Source organism: Cydia pomonella, chromosome 14 (assembly GCF_033807575.1).
Source record: "Cydia pomonella isolate Wapato2018A chromosome 14, ilCydPomo1, whole genome shotgun sequence".
In the NCBI taxonomy this organism is placed as follows: domain Eukaryota; kingdom Metazoa; phylum Arthropoda; class Insecta; order Lepidoptera; family Tortricidae; genus Cydia; species Cydia pomonella.
Genome location: NC_084716.1, coordinates 4,231,288 through 4,251,572, shown reverse-complemented (window position 1 = coordinate 4,251,572; position 20,285 = coordinate 4,231,288). Strand labels below are relative to the sequence as shown.

Below are 20,285 nucleotides of genomic sequence, written 5' to 3'. Positions count from 1 at the left end.
GAATTCTTTCTTTTTTGGTTACCTAAATTTCTACACACTGATTTCTTTTTTGATTCGGTGGGTTTTTTATTTTTTGACTCTGTTGACTTATTTTCTAATTCTTTCTTATAGGGACTCTCTGTGAGTACTTGAGAAGTTGTTTTATTTTTAATAACCCTTTTAGTTTTAGTCGTTAGTTTACACAATGGAGACAAGCTATGCATGGTTGCCCGAATTTCTGGTAATTTATTGTTGCCTTGATTTTCTTTACCCTCGTCATTTTGCATAATTAAACTCTTTAAAGGTGATGCTGTCTAAAAACCTAACTTTGAAATCTCCTTACCATCTGGATTCAAAGGTGCCGGAGTATGGTTTTCTTGTGCAGCATTTGGTTTAGCGTTTGACGTCAATGTTGCTGGCTGATCCGGTTCAAGGTTTTGTTGTTCCACAGCCAAATGGGAGCTAACTGATGAACCTACATTTTGTTGCTCCTCACAATCCTCGTTCAATATAACATATTCGTCATCTCTGATTTTGAACCGATTACAAGGCCATAGTCCACAAGATTCAAATCCGTGTATAGCTGTTTCCATGCAAACAGCTCGACGGTATGACATCCCCAAAAGCTCTGATATGTTTGCCTGCTTTATTACGCAGTCAGGGTGATTTCTCATCCATGATGTACAAGCCGCGTTGAAATTTTGCTTCAGAGGTTTGAAAAACGATCGGTCCAACGGTTGAAGCTTATGGGTGGTGTGAGGTGGCAAGGACAGCATTACAATACCATAGTCACGTGCGAGATTGATAGCCTCTAAGTTTTTGGTATGCGTCGAATGTCCATCTAAAATGAGAAGGATCTGCCTTTCTTTAGATTTTTCTAGCCTTACAGACTTGATAAAATGCTTCAGCCAATCAACGAATAACTCAGAAGTTATCCATCCACTATCAGAGCAACTGTACACTGTATTTGGTGGTCCTCCTCTTTTAAGATCATCTGTCATTCTTTTGCGTTTAAAAATCAGCATAGGTGGAATGAATTCTCCAGCAGCGTTCATACAGCAGATGCATGTTGTGTTTAAACCCCGCTCTCCACTTGTAACAGCACCAACTTGATGTTTGCCCTTAAGAGCTAATACTTTTGGAGGCTTATGCACAGTACTCAAGCCGGTCTCATCAACGTTGTAAATTTGCTGGGCTGTAAATTTTCCTTCATCAAGAACAGATTCGTACTTATCAAAAAACTCCATAACGGTTTTTTTTGTTAAAACCTTTGCAGCAAGCAATGGATGTCGGTTCTGGAGTTCTTAATGATATTTGAGGATGGCTTTTCAAAAATGTATAATACCATTTCCACCCAGCCAGTTTAGTTTCATGATTAAATTTATGTTGTAAACCATATTTTTCCGCTAACTGGTATGCCAGTTGACGTAAATCACGCACAGTGATGCCAAAAAAACTAGATTCTAGTTCTAAAACATGCTTCACTAGCTCTTCTTCCGTTTCCTTTGTCAAATATTTTGGACGTCCAATTTTTTCGTGCACATTTAACCCTTTTAAATGGCGTCGAAAAGTTGGCTTTGGAATATTAAATACACGACAAGCTTCATTAAATCTTAAACTTCCATTTTTATACCCTTTGAGGGCTTTTTCCATATTGTCACTTGACCAAGTATTGTACTGTCGCTTCGTCATGTCAACCTTAAATAAAAAATAAACAGTTATTCCTAATTCGTACCGGTACGAAATAAAGCAAAGTGTCGAGTACGATTTAGGTACAAGATCAATAACGATTTCAAATTTGCCGCGCAAAAATGGCTGCCAGGTTAGCGTCTGTACGTCAAGTCATTTTAAACGTAAACAAGTGTAGAAATAAGCATAAAATTTCTTATCTACATAACTAACATAGCATAGAACTGAAAACGTTATGAATGAACCAAAAAAATTACTCAAAATCAGCAAAATTACTTACTTTTTGAATAATTTAAGACAGGACAGCAGCACGGAGTTGACACTCGAGTAACGCAACATGGCGGACTAGTAGTTCTGTTTTCTAACACTCGTGTCGCTACTGCAGTTTCACTATGCGAGAACTTGGTAGGTTACGTTTTAGGCAAGTTTACCCTACCCGTCAAAACAACGCGCAGTGGACGTGTTGTAAAGAGGCCAGTGCGATTTACAGACGCAGCGTTATAGCGAGTACAATAACAACGCCTCGATGCGATAGGTATAATGTTGCAAGAATATAATGTGCATTAATGTTATAACATAAGTTGTATTTTACTATGTTAAATGAATGTAGCCTTCGAAAAGTATGATTTGGGTTAAAAAGGTGTAATCTTTTGTCATACCAAGATTTTTTGTGTTAATATACAGATACTTCTACATTTTTTTCATTATAAATTTCAATTTCTATTGTTACCATCTATTTAAAACTCTATACTTTGTAGACTTTGTGTACAACCATGGGCTGGGGGCAGAGTAAAGAAGGAGACAAGAGCAGCAGTGTTATAACTCAAACACAGAAAGTGACGAACGACTGCCAATATCAACTTGGTACAATAAGTTTGGTGTTGGTGGTCATGTCAATAATGTCTGGGGTGATTTTGTTATGTGTACTGTGGCATCGCTGCAGAAACACAGCCAGGAACTGGGTGCAGAAACAGTTGGCGACTACACCGCCTGTTGCGCACCGGTCGCCGGCTATGCATAGTGCTAAGTGTTGCTGCAACACAGTGTTTTTAGTTATAGAGTGTTAGTTAAGTAATAAACTTGTGTTTTGTTGCAATTGTGTCTATTTCCTCGCAATATTTTTTTTTGGTAAAAAAGAGGAAGGGGTAATGGTGTAGGCACATAAGGATGGGTATCTACCTATTTTACCTACATTGAAGATTGACCTACACGATACATATAAAAGTCAGTGATTAAATTACAAATTACTGGCCTACACCTGTTTCACTATCTCAGGACCTATATATATATATATATATATATATATATATATATAGTTGCAACCTTGAACTTATATTTGTATATGTACACAGTCCATAGTACGTACAGTTATCTGATGAAATCGCTTGTCATAATTGTTTGTTATTTTTTTAACAGTGTTCATTTATGAAATTTGCTTTTGTCTGCTTGCTGTCTTAGTCTCACAAAAACTATCAAATTTTCCATTTATTTTTGTTTCAATTGTCTGAATAAATGTTGTTCGTAAACTTTACTTTGTTTTGGTAAAACGTAAGAGTCTAGCTATGATAACGCCACTTGAAACACATCTCTTCTAGGTCCGCTATCTTCAATGTCTGGTTTTGGGATATTGTTGAAAATCTCCTGCAATACTTGTCCCCCAAAATGAAGAAGATTGGCTCTCTTCTTTTCGTTTTCTTCAATGCCTGCCTATATGGACGCTATATACATATTAGGAGTGCCCTCTTCCAATACTCCTATCGTAGTTCCAATGTCGCTGCGTGAACAAGGCAGAGTCCCCGCAAAGACAATCCTTACCACGCCCTAACTGACAATAATCAGGTTCATTCACAAACTTGTCGCTGCGTGATCAAGGCAGAGTCTCCGCTAAGACAACATTAATACACAGACAATTAATACAACACAGCAGTTGTCAGACGTATTTATAGGAACAGTTAGCTACGTCAGCTCATATTCAAGTGCGCGTGCACCGTGATATGAGCTGACTAGCCAAAAAGCTTAGGTATAGCTTTAAGGAACTACGGGACGCCAGTCCCGCCTGAACCTTTGTACGATAAACTTGTTTATTTAATATACGGAGTTAATATGAAAGAGTGATTATTATTACATTCCAATAGGTCACCCAGACGCTATATAATAGAAGTACCGACATACTTCTAAAGTGGTGACCCCGACGTGGCCCTACAACAATCGACTACGCGGAACTTGCCGACGAGCAAGTGAAAGATGAGTACTTGAAAAATATGACGAAATCGGATCAGCATACCGTTATGCTGATCCGATTTCATCATATTCCGTAGTTTATTTAACATCTATTTCCGTAAATAGCAATGTTAAATTAAAATTAATTACTATACCTACGTGTACGAGTAATAAGTCCATTTATTGTGAAATTTCATCAAAAGTAGTAAGACCGTATTTACCAGAGAAGTTTAGACGTGTAGCATTCGAAATTGTACATAGCTTGAGTCATCCCGGGACGCGTACGACCCGCAAGATGATTACGCAGATTTTTTTCTGGCCTAGCATGAACAAGGACGTAGTCAGTTGGGCAAGAACGTGCATTCCTTGCCAAAAGTCAAAAGTTAACCGTCACACGACAGTAGTGTGTTTTCGCGAGGCTCAGTATGCAGCGCATACATTAACACATATTCATATTTGTGTTGCAAATCTACGGGCATATGCCGTGCCAGGCAACGTGCCTCGATTTTTTTGCTGCATAAGAAACATTTACACGAGTCTAATGCTTGCATGTCCCATACGGATTGCTAGGTGTAGAAACGAATCCAAGTGTAAAAACTCGTTCACTTATCGAATGTTTTGTAATCGATGCGATGCGATCTGAGGCTTTACGAATTTCCGTCCGTAGTTTATTTAAAGTTTTACGTCTTGCCTTGGCCAGCTATCCTGTTTACGGCCTAGGCAGACGTAAAAGTAGTTACATGTTTTTTTTTATATCCTACTTACCTTAAAGAATAACACTGTTTTTAAAGAATAACGCTAAAATCACAAGAATACAGTCATTGGCTTCTGCTTGGAAGATTAGTGATATTTTTTCACAAAAATATTACATTTGGATTGAGATGTTTAGCCCTGTATGGAGTCACTCCGCTGCATTCCAGCACCACGTGAGAGGCTGTTTCTTCTGTCTCCATGCAGTATGCAGTATCCGCCTATTGGTGTTCATTTTGTTATAAGTCCTAAAATACATTGACTATTATGCATTTTATCCCTTTGATTAACAGTATTTTACTTTTCTCATTAAAGTAGTAATTATATCCTATAGTTTTGTCTATCTGTCAATCTATCCTATATTTTTAGTGCACTTTACTGATTAACGATTAAATGTTTAAAAAGAAACATATTTTTTTAGATTAAAAATTGATGAAATAATATCAGGGTTTCAGAATATCGAAGTTTAGTTTATTTTGGTTAACCCTATGATTTACATATACGTTATGATTAAAAAGATCTGAGCTCACACAACACTGATTTAAAGTATTTCAACTTATCTATGTCCATCGTAAAATGAACTTGTTTGGACTTTAATTGTTTATAATGTAATTTTTGTTACTGACCACTGAAACGTGAACTTGGATTGAGAAGAACTGGTTATTCCCCTAAACGTAGAAGATTCCAATATAAAAAGAACTCTGCGAATAGAATACGATCAGTAGAGAGTACATACAGTTGCCTTTTATGATTTACGTCTCGGTTTTCATATCGTAAGGCGTTTTTGCAAGAAACACAATCCGTGTTTGGATGATTAGGACTCATTTATAATGGAATGGTAAATGAGACCACCTGATGTTAATATAGACTATATGCATAAGGACTAAATTTGTTTAGCTTAGGATTATAAAACTTCATACGATTTATTTATTTGTCACTATGTTTACAACTTTAGAATATCATAGTATAAAGGAGCGTTCATGCCCTGACTTTGCCATTTCCTAGACAACTTTACGACTTGTCCGTCAGTAAGGAGTTAAACGGTATTATTTTTTTCCTTAGCGTTGATTCAGTAATACAAGGTACCAAGTGAGGTGATTACTTTAGTGTTGATTGTGAAAGAAAAAGAAAAGCAGCTGAGAAACATGTAAGTGTATGTATTTTATTTTGTCTCAGTTAAACAGTTATTTTTTATGTTTTTTATCCGACTGCAGAAATGGTGTGTAATGATTTTCGCTATCTATGATGTGTTCGTATGCATGTATGTTTTCATTTTGATCAGTTTACGTGACAGTGCAAAAAAAAATGTTGAAATAATTTTAATGTGTGTACGCACCCCGTGTACTTGGAGTTATAAAAGTACAAATTCAAATGACGTTTGAAACTGTTATATACGTTCTTTTATCTTATTTCAAGAATACAATAGTTATTGATTTCTGAACGAAACTAAGATGACATTGAAATATTATAATGTCATACGTCAATACTCAAGCGTCAAAAGTTCATTCTTACAGATTTTACACTTATTATAAGTGTAAAATATTATTTCTTTTTAATGTCTTCCTTTAACTAAAATAAGCTAGCTTAAGGTTTTAAGGGACATTTCATCCAGGGCCTATAAATTTTTTCCACCCTGTATTTCAAACTTAGATAAAAAAATGTGTTAGTATCAGGTGGCGTAGCCGTCATAACAATTGTTTAGGTACGCTTCGTAGCGAATGGAACGCAACTGTCACTGACGGACCAATATGGAAGAGAAAGAGACACGAAGCATTCCGTTGTCGTAGCGCAAGCAATTGTCCCCTTGGCTAGGCATCCTGATTAGAAAGTCAATATAACGTAAATTAAATTGAACAATTTAAAATTATTTTTCCAATTGATTATTTTGACAAATAAGTAATCTAATTAACTTTGATATTCATGTTTACTTAACTTTATTAGTAAAACAATTTATTAATAAAAATGACAATATCTAATAAAATAACAATTTATTACATCTGTGTTATTTGAAAAAATATTTATTTATACTCCAAGACGGCTTTTCAGCCAAAGTATATCTTTTTGAGACAAATTATGCAGAGAGTTCCAGGCTCTGAATTCATGTTGTTTAATGATAGTAAAGAAGTTCTTCATCCCAATGAAGTAATGTCTAAATCAATTATGATATTCGACGACGTAGCGTGTGAAAATCAAATTAATATTGTCAAACCCAGTGTTAGTACTAGACACAAATAAATCTAACAGACACCGACGTATCCGCAGAGCTCTAAAAACAGGATTAAAGCAACAGTCTTTAATATATAAGACAATAGGCGGAGATACATATGAATTAGATGATAATGCTTCAATAGAAACTCGACCAGAGCTAGGTTCACCACAAGTGATGACCAAGGTTACAGTGGCGGCGCGTCACAAATATTCGTAGGGAACCCAGAGCTAATTTTACTTTCCTTTTCTTCATGATCCGATCGTGAAAGTACTCAACGGTCTGAAATTAGACAAGCCGGTGGGAATCGAGTTCTTTGAACGATCTGCCACTGCAAGGTTATGGAGTCTGGATTAATTGCACCTGAAGTTGGCCTAGTTATGGAACAATCAGGCACTTATATCTTAGCAGCATTGGATTCACAAATACAAGCTCTTAAAGATCATTAATAGTGACTAAAAGTATCAATACTTTGATCAACAATCAACAAGCTATTCATCATGCAGTGGACCGACAGGCTAGGATTCTAAATGAATATATCTCTTCTAAAACTTGTGAGGACTTAACTACTAAGTACTTCAGAGAAATTTATTCTGTGTGGCTGGCAATGGCTCCAAATGACTTTTCAAGGGTAGTGGATAGTGCTTTATCCGGTAAAATCACACCAGATTTGCTACCAGCAACAGATGTAGTAGATGTTCTCCTAAAACATCCAATGCTGGTAAATTCCGTGTATAGTAGAGACGTTATCTTGCTATATGAGCTAGGGCGACTAGCCTTACATCGGGTAGACTATGAACCATACCCAATTGTATCAGGTATAATGGTGTTTCCTAAAGTAATAGTGGACAGATCTGCACTATCTGCAGCTATGATGAGAGTGTGGACAACTCATCTTAAAATAGGTAGTGAATTCAGAAAGTTAGTTCTTCCTAATACCATGGCCTGTAAGGATAAAGCTAATTGCTGGAGTGTTGCCCCACTTGTGTGCAGAGATACATTGACAATGACACTCTGTCCAAAGCAAGATAAGCTGGATATAAACCCGTGTTTATCCCAATTAATGACAAGTTCCACTCCATCAAGCCAGTGTAAGTGGGAAGCTGCCTCTCATGCAGAGACAGAGGTAGCTCAGTTTGATGGTGGAGTGCTTGTGAGCACTACCAAAGATTCTGGTGAAATATTAATAACGCAAGCCAATGAACTAGTGATTCATAAGAACACTGAGCCATCTGAGACTCCTTATGTGTTAACAGCTGATGATGGAGATTACTTTCATATAAGTGGACAATTATATCAGCTGAAACAAGATACAATCAGGACGGGTTATGATTTTAAATACAATATCCTGGACACCTGAAGAACTAATCACTGACTTAAAAGAACAGCCATGGGCGCCACCAGGCCACTATACTTGGTGGACTGTAATAGGGCTTTTGCTTATATTAATTGCTATCATGGGAGTCCTATACTATCATAGAGCTAAGGTAGTACAGCTCAAGAAGAAAGTAAAAACTGAAATATTAGGCTGGACCACAATACCAACCGCTCCTCCAGGTTTTGCCCCCCCTGGTAAAGATGCAATGGAGTTATCCTCCAGGATTATTGTTGTTTGATGTGACAGGAGATATTAGTCACTCAACCTGTGTGCACCTTTGAGCCTGATAAGATAGGCATTTATTATTCGGAACTATTTTTGCATGGGAAGGCATAGAGAGATTGACTGTTTTTATTTATCTCAAACATATTCAAAAATACCAAAGCAATTAATAAGAGATAATGCAAATCTTTTAATTGTTTTTAAACAAGATGATACAAATTTGAGACACATCTATAACGAGCATGTAAATACAGATATAGATTGGGCAAAATTTAAACAACTTTGGGGTAATATATGGGAAAATTCATTTAACTTTTTATTGATAAATAAGGATTGTGCGCTTACTAATGGTAGATATAGATTAGGATTTGACACGTTCATTTATTTTTAGATTTCTTATATATAACACTTTCATGCCCAAAATACCTCACTTGAAGTTAAGTATCAGCATATAGTACAGAGGTAATAAAATGAATAAAAAACACAAGCCGAGTTTTGATGACGCCAAGCCAGTCAAGAAAGTGAAAACTGACTTAAAGCAACAACTTGTCAAATCTGTCGATTGCATAAAGAAGAAAATTAAGATGATTCAAAAAGATGAAGACACAGCAACCCTACAATTTAAGAAAATATTTAAACCTGTTACCGATTCTATACATACTCTGATAAAAGTAAATCCTAATGTAAATGTTTCCCAATGCGCAAATGAAGATGATAGCTTTACGCCCGCGTCTACAAATATAAACTCATCCATTGAATATGATTCTTTTGAAAATCAACTTAAAGCTGATAGTAGCAAACATTCAGAATATTCTGATGTCGCAGACAATGACCACAAGACTTTACAAAATAATTTGAACGACACATTGTTGTCTCTCAAGAAAGAAGACATGTTAGATATTTATGATAACATTAATATACCGTTTGGGGTTCGAAACGAAAAAGACAAACTTATGATGGGTAATGCACCTATTTCTTTATCCATAAAAAAGAAATCGTCAAAGGAAAAACAATATGTACTTACTCTTCATAATAAACAATATGAATTAACTGCAGGGCTGAAAGGACTTTTAATATGCAATAAACCTAATCTGAAGGTAGTAACTGAAAAAGATAAAATTGTCGCTTTAGAGACACCAATTTTCTTTTGTACCGGTGCTACTATTTTCCCGTTCGTATGTAATAAATTAATAATTTTATGCTCTGTGTCAACAGAGTTAAGACAAGTCTCAAAATTGACAATTGCTTTTTTTATTATTTCAAAAGAGTTTTCATCAAATATGTTATTGCTTTTTATAGTTTCAATCAGTTCTTTCAGTGGACACAGACTTTGAGTAAGAAATAATTTAAAGTTAATAATTATATCTTTAACTTTACTACGAGGAATCGCAAGCGCACTGAATAGATTAACTATAAGCCCAAGAACACCTAAATTAAGAGCATTTTCAGTTTCTAGTAATTTATCGTCTGTATTACTACTGACATTGTAAATTGACTGTGTACATGTCGAATCTTTTATGTCAGAATTAACTTTATCGTGTTGAGCCGACGAAGACGCGGCATCTGATTGGCTCTGCGTGTCCTGTGGTCGTCTTAAGGTCACTACGTCATTCGTTTCATTACTGTCGAGCTTACGCTCTTTAAATAATTTGTGAAAACCAAACAAATGATCTTTTAGATTATATTTTGTATTATAAGTCCGGTTACAATTTTCTATAGGGCAAACAAAATAATTCGTGATGCTATGAATTAATTCCAAATGTAAAATATACCTTTTGAAGTTTTGGATGTCTAGCTTACATTTAGGACACAACTTACTATATATGTTGTCAATCAAAACCAGCAATAAATAAGTATGTTTCGTACCGTGGAGCAGATTGCTCAAAATTTTTTATATAAACCATATCAAAAGGTGTTTTGATGTTACATCTATTATTGACAGTTAAACATGACATGTTGCCTTTGACCCGTGAAGAAAAATATTTATTAAAAAATGCAACCATTTGTCATATTTGTAGAGATTCTTTTAAAGCTGGTGACATAATTGTAGCAGATCATGACCATTTCACTGGCAAATATCGCGGCCCTAGTCACAATATTTGTAATTTGAATGCAAACGCATGCCAATTTATACCAATTCTGTTCCATAATTTTTCTGGTTACGATTGCTATTTATTTATAACTGAACTGTCTAAGACAATTGGTCACATAAGTCTCATTCCAAAAACAAAAGAAAAATATATATCGATTACCAAATTTCTACCAATCGATGGGCAACAATCAGCACAGTTAAAGTTTATTGACTCATTTAATTTTTTAAATTCTGGTATAGAAGAATTGGTCAGTACATTGCATTCCAACGACTTCATAAACTTAAAAAAACTTTTTTCTGACCCTTGTCTTTTCGAACTAATGCGAAAAAAAGGAATATATTGTTATGACTACATAGACTCGTGGGAACGATACGAAGAAACTGAATTGCCCGACTAACATTTTTTCTTTAACATACTAACATCGTCAAATATTATGGTCCATTAAAACAGCTTCTCAGTTGGAAAAAACAAGATTTGTTATATTAGGGCTGCAAACTGATAGGAAATTGAATAAAACAAAAAGTTCAGCCATATTTGACCACTGTAAGATAACAAATGTTAAATTATTTTTAAACTCTCAATATTTCCCTTATGATTCCCTGAATTTAAATTTTGATGAAGGTAAATACAGTTTATTATATGAGATGTATGCTAATCTAAATGCGGCCCTGGCAAACACGACGTCTTATCGCGAGCTTATAGTCACCGGCCGGTCGCCCAGTGCCATTGCGAATAACATTTTAATATTTTGTATAGTTCTACCTACCATAATGTATGAAAAAAAATATATATATACTATCTAAGTACATAAAAAAAATAGGAAAACATGTTAATGTGATTTTTATTGTCTGTTAGTTGATGGGGTTAATATACTTAACTAACTATCACTCAATAGGTACTTTTAATTTAAGTTCTTAGTTAACTTTGTTTTATTTTATTGCTTCTCCTGCTGCAACTATATACCTACACTATGTACGCTCACGAATCGTCATAACTATTTATTGTGTCTAATATTGTAAACTACCTACTCATTAAGTGAAATGTAAATTTCTTTTGAGTAAATAAATGTCTTTAACCAGAATTTTCGTCAGTCATATTACAACTGTTCTATTGATCCGTTGCTGGATATTAAAACATTTTTAAAAACTGCCCCACTTATTGTCATTGATTGTTCAAGACAAAACGATTCATTAAAAACTGGACCAGTAGACGTGCGTTTAGAAATCGAGTCGTCAGAAGTTATTCCTGAAAATACAACTGCCTACTGTCTCATCATAAACGATTGTATTTTCGAGTACAAACCATTAAGTAACATAGTTAGAAAACTACAATGAATGCAATTGTAGATGTTCAGGGTTTTAAAGAACGTCGACAAGTAACGTGGGCAGAAAGAAACAGTGGAATCTTATGGAATGAAGGGTTTGTGTCTTATTGTAATTATACATGTTTGATGGTTAATTACTTAAAAAATAAACAAATATTTACTAAAGGTTATGAAAAAGTAACTTGGCTAAAAGAAATTCTAGAAAACGAGAATGTTTATAATTTAGAAGATAAAAATTGTTCTAAGTTAGATACCCTATACGATAAAAAAGCAATCAAAAGCATCTGATATTCAAAACTGTATTTATCATAGTAATAAATGTGCCTTGAAAAATGTATTTTGCTTAAAAAAGTGGTGTGTAAAAAACTCGACTAAAATCATTGATTTTTGTTTGATTTCGTAAGGTAAGCCTTATTGAGTCAAAATAATGTATTCTGCCAAGAATGATGGTTATTAATAACCTGAAGTTAGACTGTAAACTGAAGAGTAACTGTATGGACGTGAGACTATGTAAAATTCATAATATAGCAGTAAATTAATCATTTGAGCATTCAATAATGAATTTAAAAATTGGTGACATTGTAGAAGTAACCATTGATAAATGGCGAATGTATGGCCTTCATCTAGTAAAAATAATAAAAGCAGACGAGTATGATTGCATCTTATTAATCTCAAGGTCTACACTCATATCACCCAGAAAAACATATTACACTGGTCAAAAATTAAGAGCCCGAATAATCAGATTAGATAATTATTTTGTAGACTTAATACCTGTTTTTTAAGTTTACATTCAATCACACTTATTGGCAATAACTATAATGTCAGTAAACTCGAATTTCTGAAGTGTAGTTCATGCACAGAGTTGAAAAAAAAAGGGCCATGACGACCCATTATCCGCTATCTAGCCGAACTGAATCATACAGCCATTCGAGTTCCAAGTGAAACCAAATTTACATGTGGGGCACGCCCCAAAATAGTTACCAAAGATTCGATAATATTATCCTAAAACACTTGCGATTATTAAAAATCCAAAAAGTATTGACAATCATGCTTACTCGCCAAGCTTTTGATAAAAAAGTAGCTACTGCGCTTTTGCACGTTAAATAGGGCGAATAACTATTTATGTCCCTTTCTTGTTTGCAAAAGAAAAGGAAGCAATATAATGTCGGACACGTCGTCAAACGCATTCAAAGTAATAATACAGGCAATAAGGAGAAGCTAGGTTGTAATATGGCATTTAGCCACTTTCAGTGTTTAGCAGTAACACAATGGTTTACTGCGACGTAACGCATATTGCTTGTATCAGCGCAACCCAAATAGGTCGATACTATGTATATAAGGTTAGGTACCGAATCAAATAAACGTCTTTATACTCCGATCTTGATCTTTATTATACAACCCCGCCTATTCTACTCTAATCGTCGTCACGCTGCCCTCCTGCTGCTATACAAGTTCACTCTTGTATTGTATGGCGACCCTGCTCTAACGGACCAGTAACGAATGAAGAAAGAAGAACAAACATGGCTCAGATAGACATCACAATAGAAGGCATCGACATCGCCATCGTGGGGCCGGTCAAACTCATCGAATCCCTACGGGTCACGGTGACAGCAACTGGCCAGCGCTCAGTGCAGATCACCGCGGCAGCGACGGTCACCGTCGCCGCCCCAGTTCAGGAGGAGCCTGAAGAAGAGCCGCCATCCCCACCGCCAGCAAATGAGCATCCCCGGCAGCCTAACTCAGAGGTGACAAACCAGATGCCGAGCTTCAGACAAAGGACCACCACCAACGAACAGGAGAGGCAAACAACCCCACAACACTATGGGGGACGACCGGCACGAACAGCACGTTCAGTGATGGCCGTGCGACCCCGACGGGTATCAGCGATGCCACTGACACCGTCATCAGCGACGTACCTACTTCCACCGCCGCTGCATCAGCCGACGACAGGCCGAGCTCAGCACCGACAGTGGACGAGAACGGCACACCTACCGCCGCCAAGGCCGTTACACGAGGCCACCAGGCGAAGACTCCATCAAGCCTTCTGAGAGACAGCACCACACGACCCCGGCATCGCACGAGTACGAGCACCCCAGAGCCCGCCACGACCAGAGGAAACCACGGAACTATAGGGTATCCTCACATTTTTTTTTTCTTTTCAATATCGAATTTAAGTCGCAGTCAAGAAAGGGTTGTCGCTATAGGTACCTAACAGATTGCTTAACTACAATTCAATTAACGGTAAAGAAAGTCGTAATCGAAATTCATTATGTATTCTTAATGTCACATGACGTATGCATCACGTAGGGCTTACGCTATAGTTTATCGCAACGTAAGCATGTACAGTAATGAGACTGTACATACTGGCAACCCCAAAAGGAAGTTAAGGATAGCAGAGATAGGATCTAAGTTACAATGGCTTAACCAATTAAAGGTTACATGGATAATATTACATTAAACAATCTAGATAGTGCTACATTAACCTAACCAGGTCACATAGCTAAAGTTACAATAATATTCATAATCTTAGACGACCATCCTCGTTATGGGATGGTGTACCAATCCTGCTTTATAACTCCCGAGGGCCATTCCTCTATCACTCTCCAAACTCCTGCATTGGAGCTTGAGCATATTTTGGAGAGCTGTCCTTTACGGCCCCGGACGGTAGTCTTTACGGCGCGGAGTTTGAGTTGTCGCCCAGCCAGTTGTTCTGGTTTGTCATTTAGGCCCCTCTTGACTTTGACTGGCTGTGGGGCTATGTGGACGTGCGTGTACTTGGGGGCGATTAATTTCAAATTCTTGCCGACTCTTGTGTGTGTGTGTGATTTTTAATTAATGCTGATATCGAAGATCCCGAATACCTAAAGAGAATTTTGTAGACGGACGAATCTAATTTCGACCGTGACGGGATAACAAATTACCACAATCTGCACTTTTGGGCTCCCAAAGTTCAAAACCCAAAGAAATCAAACGAAGGAGCTCACCAACAAAGATTTTCTTTGAACGTGTGGATGGGAATCGTGCACGATAATTTAATCGGACCTTTTTTTCTGCCAGCTCGATTAAGCGGCATCGCATATGAAACTTTTTTGAGGGATGAGCTACCGACGCTACTGGAAGATGTGCCGCTTGCGACAAGAATTAAGTTATCATAAGAATTAAATACTAAGTCAGGCTTGAACATTCAAAACAGTGATGATTATTGTTTTTTGTGGAGTATTATGGCTCATATGTACCCTGCACATCGCAATCCAAACAGAGTTTCCTCATATCCACACTTAAAAATATTCTCAACACTACAGGCATGTGTTTTCCGCCAACCCTCGACGATTTGAAAATATTTGAGAAAAATAATTCGAATATATCTATTAATGTTAATGGCTTAGAAAAAAATAATGATGTGTCAGGACCTCTGTACAAAACATTGAAACATAAATTGAATCATGTAAATTTATTACTTATTGAACAAAATGGAAAATCCCATTTCTGCTTAATTAAAGATTTTGAAAAGCTTGTTCATAAGCAACTTACAAAACATACTTCTAAAATATATTTATGCGAGGAATGTTTCATATACGTTGATACTGAACATAAACTTACTTCGCATGATTGTTCAAGAGTAAAAACAATTTTACCGCCGCCAAGCAGCACAAAGGTGTTTTGATGTTACATCAATTATTGACAGTTAAACATGACATGTTGCCTTTGACCCGTGAAGAAAAATATTTATTAAAAAATGCAACCATTTGTCATATTTGTAGAGATTCTTTTAAAGCTGGTGACATAATTGTAGCAGATCATGACCATTTCACTGGCAAATATCGCGGCCCTAGTCACAATATTTGTAATTTGAATGCAAACGCATGCCAATTTATACCAATTCTGTTCCATAATTTTTCTGGTTACGGTCGCCATTTATTTATAACTGAACTGTCTAAGACAATTGGTCACATAAGTCTCATTCCAAAAACAAAAGAAAAATATATATCGATTACCAAATTTCTACCAATCGATGGGCAACAATCAGCACAGTTAAAGTTTATTGACTCATTTAATTTTTTAAATTCTGGTATAGAAGAATTGGTCAGTACATTGCATTCCAACGACTTCATAAACTTAAAAAAACTTTTTTCTGACCCTTGTCTTTTCGAACTAGTGCGAAAAAAAGGAATATATTATTATGACTACATAGACTCGTGGGAACGATACGAAGAAACTGAATTGCCCGACTAACATTTTTTCTTTAACATACTAACATCGTCAAATATTATGGTCCATTAAAACAGCTTCTCAGTTGGAAAAACCAAGATTTTTTATATTAGGGCTGCAAACTGATAGGAAATTGAATAAAACAAAAAGTTCAGCCATATATGACCACTGTAAGATAACAAATGTTAAATTATTTTTAACTCTCAATATTTCCCTTATGATTCCCTTAATTTAAATTTTGATGAATGTAAATACAGTATATTATATGAGATGTATGCTAATTTTCGTCAGTCATATTACAACTGTTCTATTGATCCATTGCTGGATATTAAAACATTTTTAAAAACTGCCCCACTTATTGTCATTGATTGTTCAAGACAAAACGATTCATTAAAAACTGGACCAGTAGACGTGCGTTTAGAAATCGAGTCGTCAGAAGTTATTCCTGAAAATACAACTGCCTACTGTCTCATCATAAACGATTGTATTTTCGAGTACAAACCATTAAGTAACATAGTTAGAAAACTACAATGAATGCAATTGTAGATGTTCAGGGTTTTAAAGAACGTCGACAAGTAACGTGGGTAGAAAGAAACAGTGGAATCTTATGGAATGAAGGGTTTGTGTCTTATTGTAATTATAAATGTTTGATAGTTAATTACTTAAAAAATAAACAAATATTTACTAAAGGTTATGAAAAAGTAACTTGGGTAAAAGAAATTCTAGAAAACGAGAATGTTTATAATTTAGAAGATAAAAATTGTCCTAAGTTAGATACCCTATACGATAATTATTCAAAAGCATCTGATATTCAAAACTGTATTTATCATAGTAATAAATGTGCTTTGAAAAATGTATTTTGCTTAAAAAAGTGGTGTGTAGAGAATAAGATTTGTTTAAATAAACTCAACTAAAATCATTGACTTTTGTTTGATTTCGTAAGGTAAGCCTTATTGAGTCAAAATAATGTATTCTGCCAAGAATGATGGTTATTAATAACCTGAAGTTAGACTGTAAACTGAAGAGTAACTGTATGGACGTGAGACTATGTAAAATTCATAATATAGCAGTAAATTAATCATTTGAGCATTCAACAATGAATTTAAAAATTGGTGACATTGTAGAAGTAACCATTGATAAATGGCGAATGTATGGCCTTCATCTAGTAAAAATAATAAAATCAGACGAGTATGATTGCATCTTATTAATCTCAAGGTCTACACTCATATCACCCAGAAAAACATATTATACTGGTCAAAAATTAAGAGCCCGAATAATCAGATTAGATAATTATTTTGTAGACTTAATACCTGTTTTTTAAGTTTACATTCAATCACACTTATTGGCAATAACTATGTCAGTAAACTCGAATTTCTGAAGTGTAGTTTATGCACAGAGTTGAAAAAAAAGGGCCATGACGACCCATTATCCGCTATCTAGCCGAACTGAATCATACAGCCATTCGAGTTCCAAGTGAAACCAAATTTACATGTGGGGCACGCCCCAAAATAGTTAGCAGCACACACACCTAACGAAAAACGGTTTGATAGAAAGATTCGATAATACTATCCTAGAACACTTGCGATTATTAAAAATCCAAAAAGTATTGACAATCATGCTTACTCGCCAAGCTTTTGATAAAAAAGTAGTCACTGCGCTTTTGCACGTTAAATAGGGCGAATAACTATTTATGTCCCTTTCTTGTTTGCAAAAAAAAAGGAAGTAATATAATGTCGGACACGTCGTCAAACGCATTCAAAGTAATAATACAGGCAATAAGGAGAAGCTAGGTTGTAATATGGCATTTAGCCACTTTCAGTGTTTAGCAGTAACACAATGGTTTACTGCGACATAACGCATATTGCTTGTATCAGCGCAACCCAAATAGGTCGATACTATGTTTATAAGGTTAGGTACCGAATCAAATAAACGTCTTTATACTCCGATCTTGATCTTTATTATACAACCCCGCCTATTCTACTCTAATCGTCGTCACGCTGCCCTCCTGCTGCTATACAAGTTCACTCTTGTATTGCATGGCGACCCTGCTCTAACGGACCAGTAACGAATGAAGAAAGAAGAACAAACATGGCTCAGATAGACATCACAATAGAAGGCGTCGACATCGCCATCGTGGGGCCGGTCAAACTCATCGAATCCATACGGGTCACGGTGACAGCAACTGGCCAGCGCTCAGTGCAGATCACCGCGGCAGCGACGGTCACCGTCGCCGCCCCAGTTCAGGAGGAGCCTGAAGAAGAGCCGCCATCCCCACCGCCAGCAAATGAGCATCCCCGGCAGCCTAACTCAGAGGTGACAAACCAGATGCCGAGCTTCAGACAAAGGACCACCACCAACGAACAGGAGAGGCAAACAACCCCACAACACCATGGGGGACGACCGGCACGACCAGCACGTTCAGTGATGGCCATGCGACCCCGACGGGCATCAGCGATGCCACTGACACCGTCATCAGCGACGTACCTACTTCCACCGCCGCTGCATCAGCCGACGACAGGCCGAGCCCAGCACCGACAGTGGACGAGAACGGCACACCTACCGCCGCCAAGGCCGTTACACGAGGCCACCAGGCGAAGACTCCAAGCCTTCCGAGAGAAAGCACCACACGACCCCGGCATCGCATGAGTACGAGCATCCCAGAGCCCGCCACGACCAGAGGAAACCACGGAACTATAAGGTATCCTCACATTTTTTTTTTCTTTTCAATATCGAATTTAAGTCGCAGTCAAGAAAGGGTTGTCGCTATAGGTACTTAACAGATTGCTTAACTACAATTCTATTAACGGTAAAGAAAGTCGTAATCGAAATTCATTTCGAACATAAATAATTTCCAAAACAGAAGTCATATTTTAAAGTAAAATTTCACGTGTCGAATAGTGTCCTAGTTACAATATGTTGCAATTTCTGACGACCGCGCGACTTTGCGCGCGGGTCAGCAAAAATTTAATGAGGTCGCGTGCCTTCGCCGCGAACCTGCATCGTTTAACGAGCAATGAATGAAATTATTATAGGACATTATAGGACATTATTACACAAATTGACTAAGTCCCACAGTAAGCTCAATAAGGCTTGTGTTGAGGGTACTTAGGCAACGATATATATAATATATAAATATTTATAAATACTTAAATACATAGAAAACACCCATGACTCAGGAACAAATATCCATGCTCATCACACGAATAAATGCCCTTACCAGGATTTGAACCCGGGACCATCAGCTTCGTAGGCAGGGTCACTACCCACTAGGCCAAACCGGTCGTCAAATACTCACACTCACACACTTAGTAAATATAATATAACGCTAATTATTTCTTAGTATTTTTTTTAATACTACGTCGGTGGCAAACAAGCATACGGCCCGCCTGATGGTAAGCAGTCTCCGTAGCCTATGTACGCCTGCAACTCCAGAGGACCCGCCCCCCCTCGTCGAGCTCTGGCAACCTTACTCACCGGCAGGAACACAACACTATGAGTAGGGTCTAGTGTAGTGTATTTTGTATGAAATCTGTTTTTCGCTACTAATTTTTATTACAATACTCAAAAAATAAAATAAAAAGTCAAACGTAGGGGCATCATGTAATGATAATACAGCGCTGTATGTATGTATATGTACACAATATAGTGTAAATATGGCCTAATACTATATAATACTATGGAATAATACCTATGTAAATTGTACATCTACGGCTGTTGTTGTCCTGAATACCAATAAAATAAATATAACCCTTATTAGTTGTCATAAACGCCACTTAGGCAAAGAGTTTGAGTGAAAATAGACGTGTAATTTTGCGTTATGTTTTAGGTTAATGGACTATCTATCTCATTGTCAGTGTAGGGGCCGTTAGCCCTTCCACTTGCTTGATGCGACTGGTAGCGCTGGTGGCGGAGGTAGAATAATACACTGAAGGTTGGATGGACACTGAACGATTTATTGAGGAAAACCAGGGTTTATATAGTGGCTCTACGTGCATGGAATTTAGGTGACATTTAACAATATTAAATATAATTATAATTTCTTAGATGATTCATACCCTTGACATTTCTATTGTGCGTTAATTAATCTATTTTCTATTTTCTTAATGTCACATGACGTATGCATCACGTAGGGCTTACGCTATAGTTTATCGCAACGTAAGCATGTACAGTAATGAGACTGTACATACTGGCAACCCCAAAAGGAAGTTAAGGATA

At 36.7% G+C, this 20,285-nt stretch overlaps 1 protein-coding gene across 1 annotated transcript; it reads right to left on the bottom strand.

Moving 5' to 3' along the window:
• Nucleotides 1–293: 293 nt before the first annotated feature.
• Nucleotides 294–1,226, bottom strand: LOC133525319 (uncharacterized). Its single transcript, XM_061861607.1, has one exon. The coding sequence runs from the start codon at nt 1,224–1,226 to the stop codon at nt 294–296; it is 933 nt and encodes a 310-aa protein (XP_061717591.1).
• Between the last annotated feature and the right edge of the window lie 19,059 nt (nt 1,227–20,285).

Excerpts from the sequence above, each read along its gene's own strand:
- LOC133525319 (XM_061861607.1), bottom strand. The coding sequence starts at position 1,226 with ATGGAGTTTTTTGATAAGTACGAATCTGTTCTTGATGAAGGAAAATTT.